The 24519-nt window shown below is 46.5% G+C and overlaps 1 protein-coding gene across 1 annotated transcript in view; it reads left to right on the top strand.

Moving 5' to 3' along the window:
• LOC140218426 (uncharacterized) overlaps window positions 1–24258 on the top strand; it is a 29324-nt gene extending 5066 nt beyond the window's left edge. The window contains exon 2 of the mRNA XM_072288131.1: window positions 23993–24258. Coding sequence (XP_072144232.1) covers window positions 23993–24258 — 266 coding nt within the window. The remainder of the gene's footprint in view (window positions 1–23992) is intronic.
• The last annotated feature ends 261 nt before the right edge of the window (window positions 24259–24519 follow it).

Here is a 24519-nt window from a genome sequence, read left to right as displayed (position 1 = left end):
GTATGGGCGTTTCCAATGGCGACCGTCTCCCAGGGCCGCGCAACGAACCTTTAGACACTCCTGACAGAACCCAGTTGATGGTTGAAGGAAGCCGCACATCATTTGAACTTCCAATGGGACGACACGATCACGACTAAACCACGACATGGTCCTAGCGCGGAACATACATATCGCAATTACGGAAGCTAAAGAAGCAGGATTGTGCAGATACGTGGGGGAACATGGAAAAGGGCTCAGAGTACTATAAATGAAGCTTAGAACGACAGAAAGCTGAGCTACTTGGTACCGATTCATTATGCAAAAAAGAGGCGAGGCGTGCCGACAGGACACAAGAATAGAGAAGTGGACAACACGAACGCCGACTATCAACTGAAGCTAGCACTAAAACGAAAAAGGAGAGAAGACACAAAACTCAGCTGCGCATGCTCAGGAATGGCATCACCACGTGTGAGTCGGGTACATGTGCCGGTATACGTGAGAGATAACTGTTAAGGCACCTCTATAATCTCTTCCTTATGTAAGGTAATCGAAGGCTGACTCACGCACGCACTTCCACCATTATAGATATGCATCCTGTACCTTAAGACGTGTATCTTTATACTTATGCCTGAAACAATATCGCGCATCATCTAACTCTGGCGTGCAGTTACAATCTTGGCAATGTAGGGAAAGATTGGAAGGGGATCCACCGGTTAACGACCTTTTAAGTTCCATTGGCCTCTGATTAATACAGCGTCCCGTTTGCCCTACGTAGAACTGGCCACAGCTAAGGGGAATATTATAGACCACACCCATACGACAGTCAGTAAAACTGTTGTTCTTATTGTGCTTCACTGGGCAAATATCTATTCTTTTTTTGCCTTTTACCTGCTCCTTTTTTCCTCTGTGCGGCCGCGCATATGTTACTTAGCTTATTGGGAGCAGCGAACGCAACATTAACATCATATCTACTTCCAACTTTTTCAAGCCTGTGCGACAGTGAATGAATGTACGGAATAGTTACTACTCTTTTTTTTTCTATTACTGCTTTCTCTAACCACGTCCGTCCCCCTCGAAACCGACTTCTTTCGGTGCTCAACCACAGTGGCCACTGCTACACTATAGTCGATAGTCGCCGTTCGTGTTCTCCACTTCTCTACTCTTGTGTCTTGTCTGCACGCCTCACCGCTTTTTTGCATAATGAATCCTTACCAACTCGCTCAGCTTTCTGTCGTTCTAAGCTTCATTTCTAGTACTCTGAGCCCTTTTCCACGTTCCCCTGCGTATCTGCACAATCCTGCTTCTTTAGCTTCCGTAATTGCGATATGTATGCTCCGCGCTAGGACCATGACGTGGTTTAGTCCTGATCGTGTCGTCCCATTGGAAGTTCAAATGATGTGTGGCTTCCTTCAACCAACAACTGGGCCTGCCAGGAGGATTGGAGCTATTCTTTCCGCTGAATCATGGCGCCAAGTTAGGCTCTATCGAGAGTGTCTAAGGGTTCGTTGCGCGGCCCTGAGAGACGGTCGCCATTGGAACCGCCCCTACGCCAATTGGAATAAGTTAGCCGTGCAACACGCGAACTGCCTATGGAGGATGAAACTTCCGGAGCTTCAACACAGTAATAGGAAAGACCTTTCTGATATTTCACCGTCAAATACCATACTGCTTCTTGGAGACACCATGTAAGCGATACCCATATAAAAACGCTTGCTTTAGGTCCTAAGCACTGTTTGAAGCCTAACATAAAACCCGTTGACGTGTTAAGCATACCGCGTTGCATAACCAGGTTCGTCACGGAAGAAGAACGCTGTATTTCAGATTGCATTGCTAGCCTTAAACAATCAAATTCTCATTTTAAGACGTCCGATCCCCTCCGGCCGTTAGTTAATTACTTTGTGGAGCATGAACTTAGACCAGTAATGTCTGACTCGGAAGGTTATTTCGTAATTATGCCACATGAACTGTTTTCAGAAAAAGCAATTTCAGCCATAGAAAAGAATTTACAACCAGTAAAACTCAAGCCTTCGGCAGTTAGGCTACGTGCGGTTGGCCTCCTGTCAAGACATAATCTTGATAGGGTTGTCTCTAATGTCAAGAAAGTAAAATCCCTCACCTTGGAACTGTTTTTCTCGGCGAAGACTCATAAGCAAGAAATTCCTTTTCGTGCTATAGTGTCAGAGAAAGGGACGTGGCAGGTCTGTGTCGCTAGTTACCTACAGAATTGCTTAGCTTCACCAGATTTGTTGGACCCCTGTTGCTTGCGTAATTCCCAGGCACTAGTTCAGTATTTTAGAGAGGAAAATCCTGGTCATTGTACAGCTTTAGTACGGATATCGAAGACCTGTATAATTATTTGTGACATAACGGGTTGCTAAATTCCGTAAATGAGTGCATTAAAGAACAAGTGCAAGAGCCGGCTTTCATTGACAGATGTGGCGTTTCCGCGGGAGCTTTTCTAGAAATTATTGCAATGTACTTGAAGTCGACGCTGATTGGGTGGAGAGATGGCGCTTTTCTGCAGAAATCAGGCATTTGTATAAGCTCAAAGGTTGCCCCTATTCTTAGCAATATTTACCTGAGTAAGGTTGACAGCTGCTTAGAGAAAGCCTTAGGTGATAGCGTTATCAAGATATTTCGTTACGTTTATGATTACCTGATTTTCTGCAATAGGAAGAATCCGATTTCGCTGCTACCTCAGTAAGTGAGCAATTTAAACTTTATGGAGGAGGATTAAAAAGTTACCAAGGAATTCCCTCAGCGACGCGCAATTCAGTTTCTTGACATTTCCATGGTCTTTGAACAAAATAACGTTTGTTGGCAGTACTCCCCAAGGTCTTCGAAGCCGTTGCTGAACTTTCAATCCAAGCATTCCAAAGTAGTGAAAAACGGAATTGCCATGTGGTGCCTTAAGTCTTCTCTCACCAGATCCTGCATGCACAAAATGAGCGCCAGTTTTAATGCGCAGGTCTGTCGCCTTTTAGAAGCAGGTTATCTTAGTGTAGCAGCGGCCACTGTGGCTGAGCGCCTAAAGAAGTCGGTTTCCAGGGGGACGGACGTGATTACAGAAACCAGTAATAGCGATAAAAGAGTATTGGGTATTCCGTGCATGTGTTATGTCGCACAGGCTTAAAAAAGTTACAAGTAGATATGATGTTAATTAATGTTGGTGTCACTGCTCCCAATAAGCTAGGTAAGATATGCGCTGCCGTAGAGGAAAAAGGAGCAGGTAAAAGGTAAAAAAGAATAGATATTTGCCCAGTGAAGCACAATAAGAACAACAGTTTTACTCACTGTCGTATGGGTGTGTGGTTTATAAAATTCCCCTTAGCTGTGGCCAGTGCTACGTAGGGCAAACGGGAGGCTATACCAATCAGAGGCTAATGGAACATAAAAGGTCGTTAACCGGTGGATCACCTTCTCATCTTTCCCAACATTGCCAAGATTGTAACTGCACGCCATAGTTAAATGAATGAGCGATATTGTACAGGCACAAGAATGAACATACGCGTCTTATGGTAGAGGCGTGGCATATCTATAATGGTACAATTGCGTACGTGAGTATATATATAAATTATTTATTTATTTCGAAAATGACATACAAATACGAGCCTGCCCAAGCCAACAATGGGCTTGTGGGGCAGCGCTCGGCAGAATGGAGCAAGCCACGGAGCGGCACAGTAAATCAATTATGTACAAGACTCAAAATAAAACTAAAGAAAGAAAGAAAGAAAGGAAAGAAACGAAATTACACATACAAATCAAAAATATAAGATTTAACTTCTTTCCGTGTGCTGGAAGATAAAACTTTATCTGGCAGGTCATTTAACACATCAGGTACATAGAAGGCACGGACACGTTTGCCATATCTTGTCCGTACTCTTGGTAAGGTAAAGCGGTCGCGTGTACGTAATGCTCTGGCGGGGACATACGGGAGACAGAACTCATTGTTCCATATATACAAAAGGATTACCGTTTCTTTGAATAACAGCCTGAACGAGGGCATGTGCGAGCATAAAAATAGACTGGAATTGTTAGTAATGTGCACACCATACATCACCGCCCGAATTATGGATTTTAGTAAAGAATCAACTTTATTGCGCCAAAACACTGAACAGAAATAAAAAGAACAGATTCCATATCTCAGCACACTGTACGCTAATGCATGTGCTATTGTTTTCCTTACGTAAATTGGGCATAGTGCTTTAATAGAATGCAGTAGGCAGGCTATTTTGCGCAGCTTTTCACAAACGTTAGCCAAGTGAGTGTTCCAGGACATGTTAGAATCGAAATGAACACCGAGATAATTGACACTTGAGAGGTATGGAATAGGAGAGCAAGAGCAATAGGAAGAGATAGTGCCTTAACAGTTATCTCTCACGTAGACCGGCACATGTACCCGACTGACACGTGGTGATACCATTCCTGATCTCGCGCAGATGAGTTTTGTGTGTTCTTTCTTTTTTCGCATCAGTGTTCCCTTCAGTTGATAGTCGGCGTTCGTACTGTCTACTTCTCTACTCTTGTGTACTGTATGCACGCCTCGCCTCTTTTTTCCATAATGAATCCTTACCGACCAGCTCAGCGTTCTGCCGTTCTAAGCTCTCAGCCAGGGGGACGCAGCTTTCCACAGAACTAATACGTCAAACTATTGCCTTTGCTTCCAGTTGCTGGCAAATTTGACTTCGCCCTGCCATCTGGTAGCCACCTGCTTTGCTCAGATGATGTAGCGGCTGCCCAGAAAAGGCGGTGGTCCCCGGCTTAAGTGCCGGACCAGGACGAATTTTTCTTCAACTACGAGGCTGTACTTTCTAGGAACGCAAAGAAGTTTCGCTTGGAGCATTAGCTACGAACGGGTGGATGTCTTATTCTCGTTTTAATAATTACTTCTCTCCACCTTGCGGGTTTCCACAGAATTATTATGTCGATCTCTTGCCTTTGTTTCGAGTTGTTGACAAATTAGACTTCGCCCTGCCATCTTCTAGACGCCTGGTTAGCTCAGATGGAAAAACATCTTCCCCGGAATAGCAATGGCCCCGGTTTTGAGTGCCGGACCAGGAAGAATTTTTCTTCGACTGTGAAGCTTTTCTTTAGAGTAACCCGTATGGGTTTCCGTTGTAGCAATTGCTATGAACGGGTGGTTGTCTCATTCTATCTTTATTATTTATTTTCTCTCCGCCTTGCGGGTTTCCGCAGAACCATCACGTCAATCTCTTGCCTTCCTTTTGAGTTCTTGACAGATTTGACTTCGCCCTGCCATCTGTAAGCCGCCTGGCTAGCTCAGATGTTAGAGCAGCTGCCCTGGAAAGGCGTTTGTCACAAGTTCGGGTCCCGGACCAGGACTAATTTTTCTTCAACTGTGTGGGTTTTCTTTGGAGTAACCCTTATGGGTTTACTTTCTAGCAATCGCTATAAAGGGGTGGACGCCGGATTTCCCATTATTAAATTTTTGTCTCTACCTTGCGGGTTTCCGCAATACTTTTGCATCAAAGTGTTGCCTTGGCTTTGAATTCTTGACAAATCCGACTTCACCTGACATCTGCAAGTCGCCTGGTTAGCTAAGCTGGTAGAGCGGCTGCGCCTGAAAAGCGGTGATTCCGGGTTTGAGTCCCGGACCAGGACCAATTTTTTTTCAACTGCGCACTTTTTTATTCGAGTAACCCACATCAGTTTCTCTCTTGAAGCGATTGCTACGAACAGGTGGACGTATGATTTCCCATCATTAAATATTTCTCTCCACCTTGCGGGTTTCCAAAGAACTATCACGTCAAACTATCAACTTTGCTTCGAGTTGACAGATTTGACTTCGCCTTCCCATGTGTAAGCCGCCTGATTAGCTCCGATGGTAGAGCGGCTTTCCGGAAAGCCGGTGGTCCCAGGTTCGAGTGCCGGACGACGGAGAATTTTCCTCGAACTACGAGGCTTTCTTTCGAGGAACCCGCATGGGTTTCCTTTTGTAGCAATTGCTACGAATGGGTGCATATCTGATATTCCCTTTATTATTCTATTCCCTCTTCCTTTCAGGTGTCCGCATCGCCAAACTCTTTCCTTGGCTTCGAGTTCTTGAAAAATTCCACTTCGTCCTACCATCTCCTAGCCGCCTCATTAGCTTTGATGGTAGAGTGGCCACCCCGTAATGGCGGTGGTACCGGGTTGGAGTGCCGGAGCAGGACGATTTTTTCTTCAACTACGAGGCTTTTCTTTGGAGGAAACCTAGGGCTTCCTTTCTAGGAATTTCTACGAACGACTGGATGTCTGATTTTTGCCTTAATAAATATTTCTCGCCATCTTGCGGGTTTCCGCAGAATTATTACGTCAAGCTCTTGCCTTGGCTTCGAATTGTTGACAAATTTGACTTCGCCCTGCTATCTGCAAACCGCCTGGTTACCTCAGATGTTAGCGCGGCTGCCCCAAAAAGACGGTAGTCCCAGGTTCAAATCACGCAACAATACAAATTTTACTTCAACTTTGAAGCTTTCCTTTAGAGTAACCCGTATGGGTTTCCTTTGTAGCGATTGCTACGAATATATGGATGTCTCATTTTATCTTTATTAATTAATTCTCTCTACGCTGCGGGTTTCCGCAGAACTATTGCGTCAAACTCTCGCCTTTGTTTTGAGTTCTTGACAGATTCTACTTCGCTCTGCCATGTGCAAGCCGCCTGGCTAGCTCAGATGTTAGAGCAGCAGCCCGAGAAGGGCGTTTGTACCAGGTGCGAGTCCCGGAGCAGGACTAATTTATCTTCAACTGTGCCGGTTTTTTTCTTTTTTTTCGAGGAACCCGTATGGGTTTCCTTTCTAGCAATTGCTAAGAAGAGGTGGACGTCGGTTTTCCCTTTATTAAATTTTTCGCTCTACCTTGCGAGTTTCCGCAGAACAATTATGTCTAACTCTCGTCTTTGGCTTCGAGCTGATGATACTCCCGACTTCGCCGGGCCATTTGTGAGCAGCCTCATTAGCTCGCCCCGAAAAGGCGGTGGTGCCGGTTTCGCGTGTCGAACCATGACGAATTCTTCTTCAACTGCGAGGCTTTTCCTTCGAGGAACCCGTATGGGTTTCTTTTGTACCAATTGCTACGGACGGGTGGATGTGTGATATTTCTTTTAATAATTTCTTCTCTCCAACTTGCCCGGATTTCTTCAGAACTATCACGTCAGACTGTATGCTTTCCTTCGAATCGTTGACAAATGCGACTTAGCCCTGCCATATGCTAGCCGCTTGGTTGCCTCAGATGGTAGAGCGGCTGCCACGGAAAAGCGGTACAAATTTTTCCAATACCAATACAAATTTTTCTTCAACTGCGAAGCTTTTCTTTCGAGAAGCCCGTATGTGTTACCTTTGTAGCAATTGCTACGAACGGGTGCATGTCTGATTTCCCTTTATTAATTATTTCTCTCCACTTTGAGGGTTTCCGCAGGTATATTACGTCAAACTCTTGTTTTTGTCTCGAGGTGTTAAGAAATTCGACTTCGCCCTGCTATCTGCTAGTCGCCTCGTTAGCTCAGGAGTGGCAGCCGTGGAAAGAAAGGCGGTGGTCCCGTGTTCGAGCCCCGTACGAGGACAAATTTTTCTTCAACAGCGAGGCTTTTCATTGCAGGAAACCGAAGGGTTTACTTCGTAGGAATTTCTACGAACGGGTTGATGTCAGACGTTATCTTTATTAAATTATACTCTCCACCTTGCGGGTTTCCGCAGAACTATTGTGTCAAACTCTATAATTGGTTCGAGTTGTTGGCAAAGTCGACTTCGCCCAGCCATCTGCTAGCCCCCTGGTTGGTACAGTACAGATGGTACAGCGGCTGCCCCGAAAAGACGGGGGTCACGGATTCGAGCCCCGCACCTGGTCAAGTTTTTCATCAACTGTGAGGCTTTTCCTTCGAGGAACCCGTATGGGTTTCCTTTGTGCCAATTGCTACGAACGGGTGGATGTCTAATATTCCATTTAAAAATTTTATCTCTCCACCTTGCCCGGATTTCTGCATAACTATTACGTCAAAGTCTTTCTTTTGCTTCGAGTCGTTGACAAATTCGACTTTTTCTACCATGTGTTATGCGCCTGGTTAGCTCAGATGGTACAGCGACTGCACCGCAAAGGCGGTCTTCCCGAGTTCGAGCCCAGCGCCAAGTCAAATTTTTCATCAACTGCGAGGCATTTCTTTTGAGGAATCCGTATGGGTTTCCATTGTAGCATTACCGACGAACTGGTGGATGTCGGATTTTTCTTTAATAAATATTTCTATCCACCTTGGTCGTTTCCGCAGAACTATTACGTTAAACTCTTGCCTTTGCTTCGAGTTCTTCACAAATTCAAATTCGCCCTGCCATCTGGTAGCCACCTGCTTAGCTCAGATGGTAGAGCGGCAGCTCGGGTAAGGCGGTGGTGCCCGGTTTGAGTTTAACTGTGAGGCTTTTCTTTGGAGGAAACCGTAGGGTTTCTGTTTTGAAGCAATTACTACGAATAGGTGGATGTCTGATTTTCTGTTTTAATAAATGTGTCTCCACCTTGGTGGTTTTCGCAGAACTATTGCGTCAACTTTTGCTTCGAGTTTTGGACAAATTCGACTTCGCCCTGACATCTGGTAGCGATCTGCTTAGCTCAGATGGTAAGCGGGTGCCCCAGAATAGCGGTGGTTTCCGGTTTGAGTGCCGGAAGAGGACGCATTTTACTTCAACTGCGTGGCTTTTCTTTCGAGGAACCTGTGTGGGTTTGTCTTTTGAAGCAATTGCTACGAATGGGTGGATGTCTGACTTTCCTTTTAATAAATATTTATCTCCAACTTGCGTGTTTACGCAGAACTATTACGTGAAGCTCTTACCTTTGCTTCGAGTTTTCTATAAATTGGACTTCCGCTTCCATCTGCTAGCCGCATCGTTAGCTTAGGCAGTAGAGTGGCTGTCTCGGAAAGCCGGTGTTCCCGGGTTCGTGTGCCGGAGCAGGGCGAATTTTTCCTCAACTACGAGGCTTTCTTTCAAGGAACCCGCATGGGTTTCGTTTGTAGCAATTGCTACGAATGGGTGCATATCTGATATTGCCTTTATTATTCTATTCCCTCTTCCTTGCGGGTTTCCGCATAATTATTACGAAAAACTCTTGCCTTGGCTTCGAGTTCTTGAAAAATTCGACTTTGATCTGCCATCTCCTAGCCGCCTCATTAGCTGCCCCGTGGCTACCCCGTAATTGCGGTGGTCCCGGGTTCGCGTGCCGGAGCAGGACGATTTTTTCTTCAACTACGAGGGTTTTCTTTCGAGGAAACCATAGGGCTTCCTTTGTAGGAATTTCTACGATCGGCTGGAAGTCTGATTTTCGCCTTAATAAATATTTCTCGCCACCTTGCGGGTTTCCGCAGAGTTATTACGTCAACTGAGCTGTTGTCTTGGCTTAGAATTGTTGACAAATTCGACTTCGCTCTGCTATCTGCGAACCGCCTGGTTACCTCAGATATTAGCCCGGCTGCCCCAAAAAGAGGGTAGTCCCGGGTTCGAGTCACGCAACAAGACAAATTTTGCTTCAACTTTGAAGCTTTCCTATAGAGTAACCCGTATGGGTTTCCTTTGTAGCGATTGCTGCGAACGGGCAGGTGTCTCATTTTATCTTTATTACTTAATTGTCTCCACGCTGCGGGTTTCCGCAGAATTATTGCGTCAAACCTCTACCTATTGCCTTTGCTTTGAGTTCTTGACAGATTCCACTTCGCTCTGCCATCTGCAAGCAGCCTGGCTAGCTCAGATGTTAGAGCAGCAGCCCTGGAAAGGCGTTGGTACCGGCTGCGAGTCCAGGACCAGGACTAATTTTTCTTCAACTGTGCCGGTTTTCCTTCGAGGAACCCGTATGGGTTTCTTTTCTAGCAATTGCTAAGAAGGGGTGGACGTCGGATCTCCCTTTATTAAATTTTTCTCTCTACGTTGCGAGTTTCCGCAGAACAATTACGTCTAACTCTGGCCTTTGGCTTCGAGCTGATGATAATCCGCGACTTCGCCGTGCCATTTGTAAGCCGCCTTATTAGCTCCGATGGTAGAGGGGCTGCCCCGAAAAGGCAGTGGTCCCGGTTTCGCGTGTCTAACCAGGACGAATTTTTCTTCAACTGCGAGGCTTTTATGTCGAGGAACACTTATGGGTTTTCTTAGTAGCAATAGCTACGAATGGGTGGATGTCTGATTTTGTTTTTATTCAATTAATCCCCTCCACCTTGCGGGTTTCCGCAGAGCTATTACGTAAAACTCTTGCCTCTGCTTCGAGTGCTTGTGAAATTCAACTTCGCCCTGCCATCTGTCAGCTGCCTGGTTATGCCAGATGGCAGAGCGGCTGCCCTAGAAAGGCGGTGGTCCCGGGTTTGAGCGCCAGACCAGGGCGAATTTTTCTTCAGCTGAGTGGCTTTTCCTAAGAGGAACCCGTATGGGGTTCCTTTGTTACAAATGCTACGAATGGGTGGATGTCTGATTTCCCCTTTAATGAATAATTCTCTCCACCTGGCGGGTTTCCGCAAAACTTGTACGTCAAGCTCTTGCCTTGGCTTCGAGTTCTTGAAAAATTCGACTTCTTCCTGCCATCTGCAAGCCGCCTGGTTAGCTAAGATGGTACAGCGGCTGCCCGTCCAAGACATTGGTACCGGGATCGAGTCCCGGACGAGGACGAATTTTTCTTCAACTACGAAGCTTTTCTTTCGAAGAACCCGTATGGGTTACCTTTTTACCAATTGCTACAAACGGGTGGATGTCTGATGTGCCCTTTAATAAGTTCTTCTCTCCACTTGGCGGGTTCCCGCAGAACTATTACGGAAAGTCTTTCCTCTGCTTCGAGTTGAAAAATTTGGCTTCGCCCTGCCAGCTGCTAGCCGTCTGGTTAGCTCAGAGGGATGAGCATTCCCACTCCACCTCCCTTTCTTTCCGACTTAGTTCTGTTGCACCTGCCCAAGCATAATTCTCAATAACTGGCGGCTCTTCCAAGTCTCTAAGGTGCGTTTCTGTAACCGCATACACCCTTTTTTTCTCTATTTAACTGTTCCTCAATCTCTGCCCACTTTTCCTTTGTTCGGCCGCCCTGCATGTTTATGTAGCCTATTGCATGGCGATGTCTCTTTCGTGCTTTCCTCCTTTTTCTGTTATCAACGGCGATGCTCTTCTGAGGTTCCTCTAGGGAACCTTCTTCATTACTAACTACTCTGGCCGCTTGAGCGCCCGCGGGCCCCCTAAAAAAGCAACAGCGCGATCTCCATGTCGGCAGCCCACTTCTCGTGCCAGCCTGTAATTGAAGTGGATCCCGTCTAATTTAAAACCACCACAGCTTCTGACTTCCCTGTTTACATCGGCAACCTCGAAGCCTTTCTCTCGGCTCATTTTCCATATCGCCTCATTAGAAGCCCCTGCGGCTCTTTGTACGTGACGGTCACGTACAGGCACCTCTGTCACTGTGCTCACCACAATCTGCTCCTGAGGAAATGGCTCGCGCAAATCGTCCACCCCCTTCGCCAAGCTCTAGGCTAGTACTGTCCCTTTCCTGTTTAGGACGTCATTTAGCCCACTTGCTGCTACAACAAGGTAGCGCATGTGGGCATTTTCCGCGAGCTTTTCTTTTGCTCGCTCCATGACGGAACCCAGTGTCCGGCCTGGAAATCTCCCTACCTGCCACTCTTTTATCGCCTTTCACCCTCTCCGCAATTGCTTCTGACCACCTAGCCAGGCACCTGCCATCTGCTAGCAGCCTGGTTAGCTCAGATGGTAGAGCGGCTGCCTCGGAAAGGCGGTGGTCCCGGGTACGAGTCCCGGACCAGGGGTGCTATGCAGGATGCGTCGAGTTTGGCGAAACTCGGGACCTTCACGAGCTCTGGCGACACCCCAAGATGAAAGCACAAATGGTACCGAGACACAGTTTATCTTTCGACAAGCCTCCAGTTTCATTCCTTTATCTAGATTCACTCTGGGTGGCTATCATTCCTTGGGCGCTCGCTTCTGGGCGGTCGACAAACTGCGGCTGACGTGATCATACCGTCGGTGCACGGTCGTGCCTTCTTTGACTTGTTTGTCGTTCCACCGAGTGCATTACATGCACAAGCAAGTTATAAAACAAATGCATTTAGTACAATATTATTAGTTACTGTAACGTGGTCTACAAGCATTTTAAAGCTTACAAGATGCATACTGAATGTGTATTAGACTAGTTTGTAATTTAGCACGCTTCGCATTATACCACGAGAGAACGCTGTGGTGGCGTCATTACATCCATTCACTGGGCGAGCATGGCGGCTAAACATTGAAGAGGCCCAGTGTAAACAAACTCGTACAACGAGCTTGCAGTGCGCGACGTAGTTCAGGCTCGACGATAACCACTATTTCTTGGATAGTTCTGTTTCTCCGTGAGCAATCTTTCCGTGCATCGCATAAGACTGCCAATAGCTTCGGCGATTTTATAGACCGCAACGCGCACCTACTGTTCACGGCGCAATGCTGAAGAAACAACTTGTCCGGTGCTGCTGCTGCGAGCGCGCCGAGTTCCTCCACTCTGCGTGACTGCGAGCGTCACGAATATTACGTAGTGTGTGCAAAAGGAAGACAGCCGATATAGCTACGATGAGACAAGGAGGTGGTGCCGACGATGGATCTCGCTACCAACACAGTGAAGGAGACATCGACAAACTGCTGATAAGTATATTTCTACTGTTTCCTATTTAGCATAATAATAGTGCACGGATTAAGTCACTTTCGTAGAAACGAACTGAATGTCCAGCAGTTTAAAAAAGGCATTGAGAAACAATGAGTGTTCGTGCTTTTACATGCACGTGGGCCCGCGGAAATATGCAAAAGATAAAGGCAACCTTCACTAACTTGGTGAGATAACAGAAATTCATGCGTGACATTAAGCCCGCAGAATCTATGGAGTAGTATCTTTATTCAGGTGAAATATCAATAGCAGGTACTGATATAAAGCAGGAAACGTATATAAAAATTTCATGGGTTGAACAGCACATGGAAGGCATTACCGAATCGTGATCGCCACGTTACCGATATCCTTGAAGAAAGTTTAGAATCATTGCATTCTACCGGTTATGCAATATGGGACATAAATCTGGAGGTTAACAAAGAAACTTGAGAAGTCGAGGACTGTGCAAAAAGCGAAGTAACAAAAATTGTTGGAGATAGCATTAAGGCAGGAAGACAGTGGCGTACTAAACCGTGGCAACTGATATGCTAGTTGAGATTAAGAAAAAAAATGGATTCGGCAGGCAGGCCATGCACGTCTTCAATCACTTATGGCCAATTCATAACAGGTGATTACATAAGCGTGACAGAATGGATGTGAAGGAGAGAGAACTGCTGCCGAGGATGGTAGAAAATTGCGAAATGGGACAAAAATATGATGTTTGTAGGTATAGAATGCAACCTGCTCATATAAGACGGGATTGTAGGGAGAGGCATTTGTTTTGCAGTGAAAAAAATAGGTTTATGGTGCTGACAGTATAGATTCGTGAAGGTGCGGGGACACCTCAGCTGCTGGCACACTAATCAACATGACAATTGGCTCTGAAAAAGACAACCCCAGTTATGAAATATAAAGCAACGTTGTCCCAAAACATTGTTCTATTATGCATACTACACTAAAGGCTTCCACAGTTAAGGGCACTTAGTACCAATAGTGCAACAAGCATTTTTCTTTGTAAATAATGGTTTATATGCGGTTGAGTCATCCCAATAATTCACTTTTTTTGCAGCAATACATTCTGCTGCTGGAGGCACTCAACCGCCTGGTGGCAGCAGGCGAGCGCCAGGCACGTGCTCTTGAGAGTGTGACAGAGGTCCAGAGGGCTGCTCTGCAACATTAGTATCGGTGCCCTCACTGCTCTCCACTCGAGCCCCCAGAAGACACCTTATAAAGGAGCTTTCAGTTTATTGCTTTGTTTGTTATTCAAGAACATGAATAATTGCAGTAAACATTGTGCTGTGCATATTAGGACAGTTGCAACATGCACTTGGGGTCTCTTCAAAATAGGCAAAAGCGTAACACAGCCTGTGCCACTCTTGGACCATGTAAATGAAAAATACACTAATGCAGCATACTCGTCATTGTGCTGTTTGTTCTTTCTATGTGCAAGAATACAGTACATGTTGATTAGCCACAAGATGAACGGTGTGTGTAATTCGCAATGAAAAGACAGGAAACAGCAGGAGCTTATTAATGCTATCACCGATAGACTGTGCATATGACTGCAACATTCCCCCATTCAAACGTGCCATTAGATGCACGTTCAATACCACATAGTTGAGTTGAGTTGTTGTGGGCTACTGGTGGGATTAGCCTTGCACTTGCTGCCGACAATTGCTCCACCGTAGCGACACTTAAAATAAATAAATAACATAATTAGACACAGACCTCACAATTACAGATGGTCACTCCTCAGTTCACCATGTGGAGGCCAAATCCGTGCCCTGTAGGTAATTTAAAAGAAGGCGAGAGACCTCCTTCCTACACAACCGGTTTCCGCGCGGGAAAACAATGCCCTGAAGAGAACTGTCAGGAACTCCTATCTTCTTGAGGGACCCGAATAACACCCTCCTTTCCGCGTTATACACAGTACAGCACATTAGGTAATGTTCTATGTCACCGCACACACCACACGTCGAACATAATGGTGATAACGCCAGACCAGCCTTATACATCCACGCAGGGGTACGAGCAAAGCCCGTGCGAATGCGGAGCAGTAAGGTGGCTTGGTTTCTTTTGAGACCCTTGATCACACATGGCTTGTGAGGTGAGCTCCATAAAGAACTGAAGTGGCACAACACCGCTTCTCTGAAGAGTCTGTTGTCCTCATGAGGCACTCTTCTCAATGGATTCCCGGACAGCGCTCTATGGGCGAGGCTGTCCGCCATCTCGTTGCCTATGATACCTATGTGCGAGGGCACCCATTGGAAACGTATGGAGAAGCCTTTGATATGGAGATTGTGCACCGAGCGTAGGGAGCTAAGACATAGGGCATCAGTAGGGAACCCGTGCTTTAACCTTTGAAGGGCAGATTTTGAGTCTGTAAGAATGTAAGGTTGAGGCGTACAAAACCGTAGTTTCTTCAGAGCTGCCTCAATGGCAACGCTTTCGGCCGTTGTGGAGAACACGACTGCTGTGAAGCGAACAGACCAATCATACTTCAAAGAGGGAATGTGAGAAGCAGCTGCACTAGATCCTTTGACCTTGTCCACAGAGCCATCAGTAAAGATTTGAAGATGACGTGCATATTCACTCTCGAGATGTTCCAGTACCAGCGAACGCGTTGCCGCCAGAGGAGAACTCCGCTTAGCGCGTACGTGAGGAATTGTCAACGAACAATCGAGGCTCGCGAACGACCAAGGTGGTTTCAACGTCTTAGTTCGACCTCTAGTGTCAAGACCCAGGTAACCAAGAGTATTTAGTGCCAAGTACGCTCGGGACTCAGATCTCTTTCGAAGGCGCTGTAGAAGGGCTCGGCCGGCTGCCGTCTGTTTGAGGCGGCCAATTTGCACCAATAACCTTTGTGAAGCGACTAGGCTAGAAGTCTCGATAGAGATTCATAAAGTACTGCATTGTTAAAAGCAGTCTGCGGAACGCCAAGAGCCCTTCTTAGGCCCTTTCTGTGCAGAACCTCAAGTCGTTCTAGCTGTGATATCGAGGGGGAAATTAAAGGGAGCTGATACATTACTCGACTCGTCACTAGTGCATCGTGCAATCTGATCATTGAAGAAAGGTGATTTCCCCATTGCTCACTTGTAACTCTGCGGATCACATTGAGACGCGAAGTTATCGATGTCACAACCGAGTCCACAGCTCGTCGCCACTGTAGGCGGTAGTCAATAATGACGCCCAAAAAGCGCTTGTGTTTCAATTGTCGAAGGCAAGACTTATCGAGGTCTATCTGCAGCCGCGCATACCCTCGTCCTCTACCTGGAAACATAATGAAGCCAGATTTTTCCACCGAGAGAGTCAACCCAACACCTTGAAGGTAATTTTGAACTGAAAGTAATGCCTGTCGAGCTATCAGAGTTAAACGCTTGTGTTGATATCCGGTTAACTAAAGACAAATATCGTCCGCGTATATCGACACATGGACATGCCTGCAATGTTTTTGCACTTTAGTGGGAAGACCAGCCATTACAACATTAACCAGCCATTACAACATTAAACAGCGTCGGGGAAAGAACACATCCCTGAGGTACACCTCGCGATACCGCCCTTTCGCTGCTTATGGTACTTCCTAACCGCACTTGAATTTTACGATCACTGATAAGTGAGTGAATGATCGCAGAAGATAGCCCTGTACGCCCATGGCCTGCAAACTATTTAGTATTGAGCTCTGAATGACGCTATCATAAGCCTTTGATACGTCCAGGAAAATACCTAGTGTTGAAAGGCCGAAAGCTCTATGATGTTCAATATGGCTTGTCAAGTCCAAGACACTATCTTGCGCGCTTAAACCTGTTCGGAATCCAGTCATGCATGTTGGCAGAGCCCTTCTATCTTCGAGCCGCCAAGATAAACGCTTGCTTGCCAGCTTCTCCATGAGCTTAGCCACGCACGACGTCAGTGATACAGGAGGATACGAGGCTAAGTCTGTCATTTCTTTGCCGGGCTTCAGCACTGGGACAACAAAAGCCACCTTCGATGAAGGTGGAAAGTCGCCAGTCTCCCACACTCGATTGAGATACCTTAGGAGCATCTTCCGGTGTTCCAGAGGTAGGTTCTGCATCATCTGGTTGGTGATGCCATATAACCTTTAACAATGTCAAATAACTGCATGTACTAATTTTCACATAGCTTAAGCCCTTGCGTAGCTCACTTCTGATGTATCCATTTCATAGACCAAATAATTCTACCCTTTGTCCTTTTGTGTTGTATGAAAAGCGGCATCCTCTACTGTCGGATACAACTTCAGAAGACAGGAGAGGCCCCGCCCCGATGACCAAAGCGCAGCAGCCGATTGCCTCCACGTCTAAAGAAATAGTCCCTCTCCAACGAGCAGGTATTAGTGCGTCCGGCGGCACGACGTTAGTCTAGAATGCATGCCCATTGGTGCTGGCTTGTGTTCACCTCCCTTTAAAGTGCAGATTACGCGGCCTCCTAAAGTTGTATCTGATTATAAGATCACTAATGCCTTGCACCAGTTGCACAGACTTTAGCAAATTGATACCACACAATGATCATGAACAGAAATCTATAAAGGCATCCAAGCAAAGCTGGCTGGCCACACTTCCATTACGAGGGGCTGTAAAAAGGTCTCGCCAAATATTCCCATGACGTCCTTGAAGAAGAGGTGGTGTTTGGCACTTCTTTAGAATCAAGAACAGATTACAGTGAATGTTGTCTGCCACGTCAAAATAAACTGAGCTTGGTTATCTGCACAGCATGTAATGGAAGCTTGCGTTTCACATAGGAAACAAACTGCTCTGTCCAGTACAATTTTGAGGCCGGTATGGCACCTATTATGTAAACAGTGTCAATATACAATTTACACTTTTCACAGGCCATTGATTTCCCCGTTATTTTTGCATGACGGTTCTTTCAATCAGTGCTTGTAATAAATGAGCAGGTGGATTTGAAAGCGAAGCTTTGTTTGCAAACCTTCAGCCTTCCATAATTGTGTGGCAAGGCACTGGCATGTTGTCGAATAGCTCACACTTTCTCGGTCCTGCACCAAAGCCCAATGCTTTATTCCAATTTGACTCTCACAATTCGATGGCACACAAAGAGGAGTAACACACACAGCAGAGCGTTCTGCTGTGTGTATTTCTCTTCTTTGTGTCCCGTCGAATTGTTATGCAATTCAACTTCAAGCTTCTATACCAATACACCCAGTCTTCAACCTCACCAGTGCTCTAGTTATTAGGCCACAATGGCGCACATCCTCGAAATGTCCCAACACAAATTAGCTCTCCAAAAAAGCAAAAGTGTTAAATTTTGCAGCACAGATGTATGCACGTGCCATATTTTTCAACACTAAACTCAGAGGACCCCGCAGGGGCGTCTGCGTCAGCAGGCGTTTGGTGTGTTGCGACACCACGTACCCGAGCACACGAGGGTTGGACCCTCCCGCGTGTAGCCGTGCGCGGCTTAGCCGTGTCTGGGGAAAAGGGGATCCTGGCGGTTGAGCCGATGCTGGGTGTTTGGACCTTTAAGGCCCCCCGGCGGAGGCAACACACCTCTTCGGCCTCGGCTTCACATAGACGGCACCTCCAGGCTGACCCACCTGGAGGAAATCGGCAGTCACCTTTTCCTGTCCTTCTCTTCAATCTTCGTCTTTCTCTCTCACTTTCAATCTTTCTTGTCTTCTCTTCGCTTCTTCTTACTTCCAGACTTCCAGGTGGCGAGGGTTAACCTGGTGTAGTTATCCAACCTTGGGTATCGTATATTGGGTTATAGTGAATATGTACAGCTGGCGTCTTCGTAGCTTTTGGGCTTCGTAGCGTCCCCTTGTTGGGCTCGGTGGTGGGCGGCTGGCATAGCTACCGAAGTGATATTTATTTTGATGGCTTTTTCATCATTCCCCCGACTCCCTGATCGCCCTCTTTCCAAGAGAGGGCGCACCGATCACACCCTGAAACTTTTTGGCCAGACCAAAGAAATTTATCCAAAGTACCATGTCTTAAGTTGTGGAAATCCTGATAAAACAGCTCGAACCCTATCACCATTTGTTGTCGCAAAGTCTCTTACTGAGAAACTAGGTCCCGGCTACAAGGTCACGAAAATGGCCAGCGGTGATCTGTTGCTCGAAGTTAGTGACAAGAAACAGTACGAGAATCTCTCTGGACTTGTTGAAATTAATAGTACCCCCGTCTCGATAAATCCGCATCGCTCTTTGAACAGCACACGCGGAGTCGTATCTGATCAAGATCTCCTTGATTTGAGTGAAACCGAGCTGCTTGAAGGCTGGAAGGAACAGCACGTGACAAATGTCCAAAGAATAAAGATCAGGCGGGATGACAAAGAGATCCCCACTAAACACATAATTTTGACATTCTGCACAAGCACTTTACCAGAGTACATTGAAACAGGCTATATGAAAATAAAACTAAGGCCCTACATTCCGAACCCGCGCCGCTGCTTTAAGTGCCAGCGATTTGGTCACGCCTCTCAGAGCTGCCGGGGTCGTACCACATGTGCAAAGTGCGCTTCAAACGAACACCCTGCCGATAATTGTACCAAGGCACACCGCTGCGCAAACTGCGAGGGTGACCACCCTGCATACTCTCGGTCATGTCCTTCTTGGAAGAAGGAAAAGGAAATCATCACATTAAAGATCAAGGAGAACATTTCTTTTCAAGAAGCGCGAAAGCGTATTTCTTTCCTCCATACCGCAGGGTATGCTGGTGCGGCGCGTAGGGGGACAGCACCGCAGCAGACTGGGGCATCAGCCCGGCCCACAAAGAGTGTGGCCACGGCAGTGTCCTCAGCCCCCCAGGCGACAGTAGCGAGCGCTGCTGCGCCGTCTCTAAAGGAGGGCCCATCGACCTCTGGGTTGGTGGCCTCCAAGGCTCTGCTTTTCGAGGCAAGGCCTACCCTGAAAACACCCCGCTCTAGTGAGCGGAAGTCCAGCGGCTCCCAGGAGTCGATGGACACAACCCCGAGCCAGAACGCGCATCCAGCGCCTCGGGAGCAGCGCGAGTCTCGCGACCGCTCCAAAAAAGACAGAACCCGTACCATAATCACGGGGCCTGAAACGGCTCCGTAAGTCTTCTCTCTAAACTCCTCTTGACACACAGCATAAAAACACGAACAATATGGCTACACAAATAATACACTGGAACGTTAGAGGTCTTATCCACAACCTCGATGACATTAAAGAACTCTTACACAAACATAACCCAAAGGTGCTGTGTGTTCAGGAGACACATCTTAAATCCACACAAACAAACTTTCTTTGTCAGTACGCCATCTACCGTAAAGACCGCAACGAGGCGAATACCTCGTCTGGCGGTGTTGCAATAGTTGTAGACAAGTCCGTAGCCTGTCACCAGGTCGCCCTTCAGACGCCGCTTGAGGCAGTGTCAATTCGGACAATTCTTTTTAATAAATTGATCACTGTATGTTGCTTATACATACCCCCCAATTTTCATCTGGTAAAAAGTGATTTTTATAACCTAATCGATCAGCTTCCGGACCCTTACATACTCGCAGGCGATTTTAATGCACACCACACCATGTGGGGAGACTCGCGATGTGACGCGAGAGGCCGTTTCATTGAAAATTTTCTTGTGAACTCCGGTGCATGCCTCTTCAACAAGAAGGAGCCAACTTATTATAATATCCATAACAATTCATATTCATCAATAGACCTGTCTATTGGCTCGGCTTCAATTTTCCCAGACTTGCAATGGCATGTAATAAAATATCCATATGGAAGTGACCACTTTCCTGTAATGTTAAATTCAGTGCCTCAAGATGAATGCCCCCTACATACACCCCGGTGGAAACTAGCCTCCGCCGAATGGAATGATTTTAAGGACGCAACTTACTTATCACGAGATTTTATCACTGATTTTAACATAGACAATGCTGTAGCATATTTTACTTCTTTTATATTCGACGCAGCTGAAAAGTTCATTCCCCAAACACAAGGTCTCTCTTGTAAAAGACAGGTACCCTGGTGGAATGAAGAGTGCAGACTGGCACGAAAGAAACAAAACAAAGCGTGGGGTTTGCTGCGTCGCTCCCCGACTGCAGAAAACCTTATTCAATTTAAACTGGCCAAGTCACAAGGGAGACGCACGCGCAGACAGGCAAGGAGAGCTAGCTGGGAGAGGTTTCTCTCGGGCATCACATCCTACACTCAAGAATCTAAAGTTTGGCATGGTGTAAGAAAGATAAAGGGGCAACAAATCCACCCTCTGCCCTTAGTGGACGACCAAGGGACTACCTTGGAGGACCAGTCGAACGCTCTGGGCGAACACTTCGAAAACATATCAAGCTTCACACATTACACAAAATCATTCCTCAAATATAAACACTTAGCTGAACTTAAGACACTTGATCGTAAATGCCGTCCGGATGAACCTTCTCACCGTCCTTTTAACATTGCCGAGCTTAAAGCTGCATTGAGCACATGTAGAAGCTCGGCTCCGGGAGCTGATAGAATCATCTATGACATGATTAAGAACTTACACGAAGACACACAAATGACACTCCTGGTACTTTTCAACTCGATCTGGGCTGCCGGATACCTCCCATCCTCATGGAAGGAGGCTATTGTTATTCCCGTCTTTAAGCTGGACAAAGACCCTTCCTTGGCGGCAAGTTATCGCCCGATAGCACTTACAAGTTGTCTTTGTAAGCTATTCGAAAAAATGATTAATCTTAGACTAATACATTTCCTTGAACTGCACAATATGCTTGATCCCTATCAGTGTGGTTTCAGAGAAGGGCGGTTACGACTGATCATCTTGTACGCATTGAAGCAAATATCCGCGACGCATTTGCACATAAACAGTTCTTCTTATCGATATTCCTCGATATGGAGAAGGCGTACGACACGACGTGGCGTTACGGGATCTTACGAGACTTGTCGGGGATGGGCATCCGTGGAAATATGCTAAACATAATAGAAAGCTATCTGTCGAAACGTACCTTCCGCGTGAAAATCGGCAATGTATTGTCGCGACCATTTATACAAGAAAATGGTGTACCTCAAGGAGGTGTGCTTAGCTGCACACTCTTTATCGTGAAAATGAACACCCTCCGTGCTTCATTACCGCCAGCCATTTTTTATTCTGTTTACGTAGATGATATACAAATAGGTTTTAAATCCTGCAACCTTGCAGTGTGTGAGAGGCAAGTACAACAGGGCTTGAACAAAGTATCTCAATGGGCAGACGAAAACGGATTTAAAGTGAACCTGAACAAAAGTTCTTGTGTGCTTTTCACAAGAAAGAGAGGCCTCGTTGCAGATCCCGATATCCAAATGTATGGCCAGCAAATCCCTGTGAACAAAGAGCACAAGTTCCTAGGTGTCATACTTGACTCTAAACTAACATTTATTCCACACATAAAATATCTCAAGGTGAAATGCTTAAAAACAATGAACTTACTGAAAATTTTATCCCATACAGCATGGGGCAGCGACAGAAAATGTTTGATGAATCTTCACAAAAGCCTCATTCGATCACGATTGGACTACGGTGCCATGATTTATCACTCTGCAGCCCCGAGTGCGCTAAAGATGCTAGATCCGGTTCACCATTTAGGAATTAGACTGGCCACTGGCGCTTTCAGAACAAGTCCCATTGAAAGTTTGTATGTCGAATCAAATGAGTGGTTACTCCATCTCCAGAGAACATACATCAGCCAAACATATTTCCTGAAAGTCCACTCTAATCCTGAACATCCGTGTTTTAATACCCTTAACGATATGACATATGATACACTCTTCCGTAATCGTCCCTCTGTAAGACAGCCCTTCTCACTTCGTGTGAGGGAGCTTAGTGTTGAAATGGATGTCCCAATCCTCAAACATCGCCTGATGCCTCCAGCTAAGCTGCTACCTCCTTGGGAGTGGCAGATGATACAATGCGATACATCTTTCATGCAAGTTACAAAACACGCTCCAGAGATTGAAATACAAATGCATTTCCGGGAACTCCAGCACAAACACTCCTGTACGGAGTTCTACACAGACGCATCGAAGTCACGCGAGGGGGTGTCCTATGCAGCCGTCGGCCCATCCTTTTCGGAATCCGACGTACTGCATCCGGAAACTAGTATCTTTACGGCGGAGGCCTACGCAATATTGTCGACCGTGAAGCATATAAGGAAAAGAAAACTCAAAAAATCAGTTATTTTTACGGACTCCCTAAGTGTTGTGAAGGCTTTGATATCGCTCTGTAAGCGCAAAAATCCTGTTTTATTTGAACTCTATTCCGTGTTATGTAAAGCATATGTATCTAACCAGCATGTGATTATATGCTGGGTGCCTGGCCATAGGGGCATCCAGGGTAACGTTCTAGTGGACCAGATGGCCACATCAATTTCATTACATACAGTTAATCCTACTGCTTCGGTCCCTGTCACAGACCTGAAGCCTTTCTTAAGAAGGAAACTGCGAAACCACTGGCAACGTATATGGAACGCAGAAGTAAATAACAAACTGCACTTGATAAAGCCACAGTTAGGTTCTTGGCCCTCCGTAACAAAATCACGGCGAACAGATGTCCTATTCTCTCGCCTCAGAATAGGACACACATTTGGCACGCATAACTTTTTACTGACTGAAAATGATCCTCCAACCTGCGGTAGATGCGGGGAGAGGCTGACCGTCCTCCACGTCCTCCTGGAGTGTCGGGCAGCCGAATCTGAGAGAAGGAAACATTTTCCTCTGGCATACCGGCAGCACCTCCCCCTACATCCTGTAATGCTACTCGGCCCAGAACCTTTATTTGACACCAACGCAGTTCTCAGTTTTCTGAAAGATGTTGTCTTGCATGTTGTTAGCCCCACATGTTCATAGCGGGTCCTCTCTTGAGAGGATGCCGCTGTGATAGCTCTTTCGTATAGCACATGCCTCCAGGCCCTTGTGTTTCAAGGGCTCTGGCGAGGCAGCAGTGCCCCAAGTAATTTTACTGTCTTATATATTTTCTATTTGGCATCATTCTCCTACGATGGATTTTATAGTTCATAGTATTCGTCATTAATCATCGCCATAATTTTATATCACGTAGATTTTATGCACTTTACAGCAACTATTTTTAGGCCACTTTACAGCCAACTCACATCTCCATAATACATCGTCAACATCACCACTTGTCATGGCGCTCTTTGGCCACACCTGGCCCTTGCGCCATTAAACACCACATATCATCATCATCAAACTCACAGGAATCAAAGGGGCAAGCATTAACCAGCCTTACTGCTGCCGTTACTGTTCTGTATCGGCCAGGCGGTCTGATAAGATTGTACCGAGAATGACGTGTGCCTGACCGGCATGCAGCGTTATCTATAAACGTACGCTGTTGCCTTGAATAAAGGGCTTTTTGCGTTGCTGCCACCGAAGCGTCTGTCTGCTGCTTAGAACAGAACATCTGGCGACGAGGGTGGGATCCGGCGCGCAGCAAACCACCGCCGGCCAGCAGCAGTCACGAGGCTGAACCGCCTACGGTGCAAGGCGACACGGAGCCCTTGCAGCCACGACTTCATCGACTGGGGCAGCGCAAGAACGTCAAGAAGCAAGGCGTCACGGAGCCCTTGCATGGACTTCAGCGGCTGGCTGGAGCAAGCGAACAAGAACCGACACTACGGACAAGGCACGTCAAGGAAAACGGCTGGGCAGATAAGTGAAATTTGCTCATTATGGCAGAACCCGGACGTGGTCCGAAGCTCGGCAGAATGACAGAATATGACCAAAAAATCGAAAACATACGCTCGTATTTTGAACGCTTCGAGAACTACGTAGACATAAATGATGTCCCTGCAGACAAGAAACTCAAGTTGTTTCTGAACGTACTCGGCGCGCAAGCGTATGAAGAGCTAAAGAAGATAACTGTTCCTCATTTGCCTTCTCAGAAGACTTTTGAAGAAATTAAACAGCTTCTGGAAGCT

The sequence above is a fragment of the Dermacentor andersoni genome, chromosome 5, assembly GCF_023375885.2.
Source record: "Dermacentor andersoni chromosome 5, qqDerAnde1_hic_scaffold, whole genome shotgun sequence".
Taxonomy (NCBI): domain Eukaryota; kingdom Metazoa; phylum Arthropoda; class Arachnida; order Ixodida; family Ixodidae; genus Dermacentor; species Dermacentor andersoni.
This window is presented reverse-complemented; position numbering and strand designations above follow the sequence as displayed.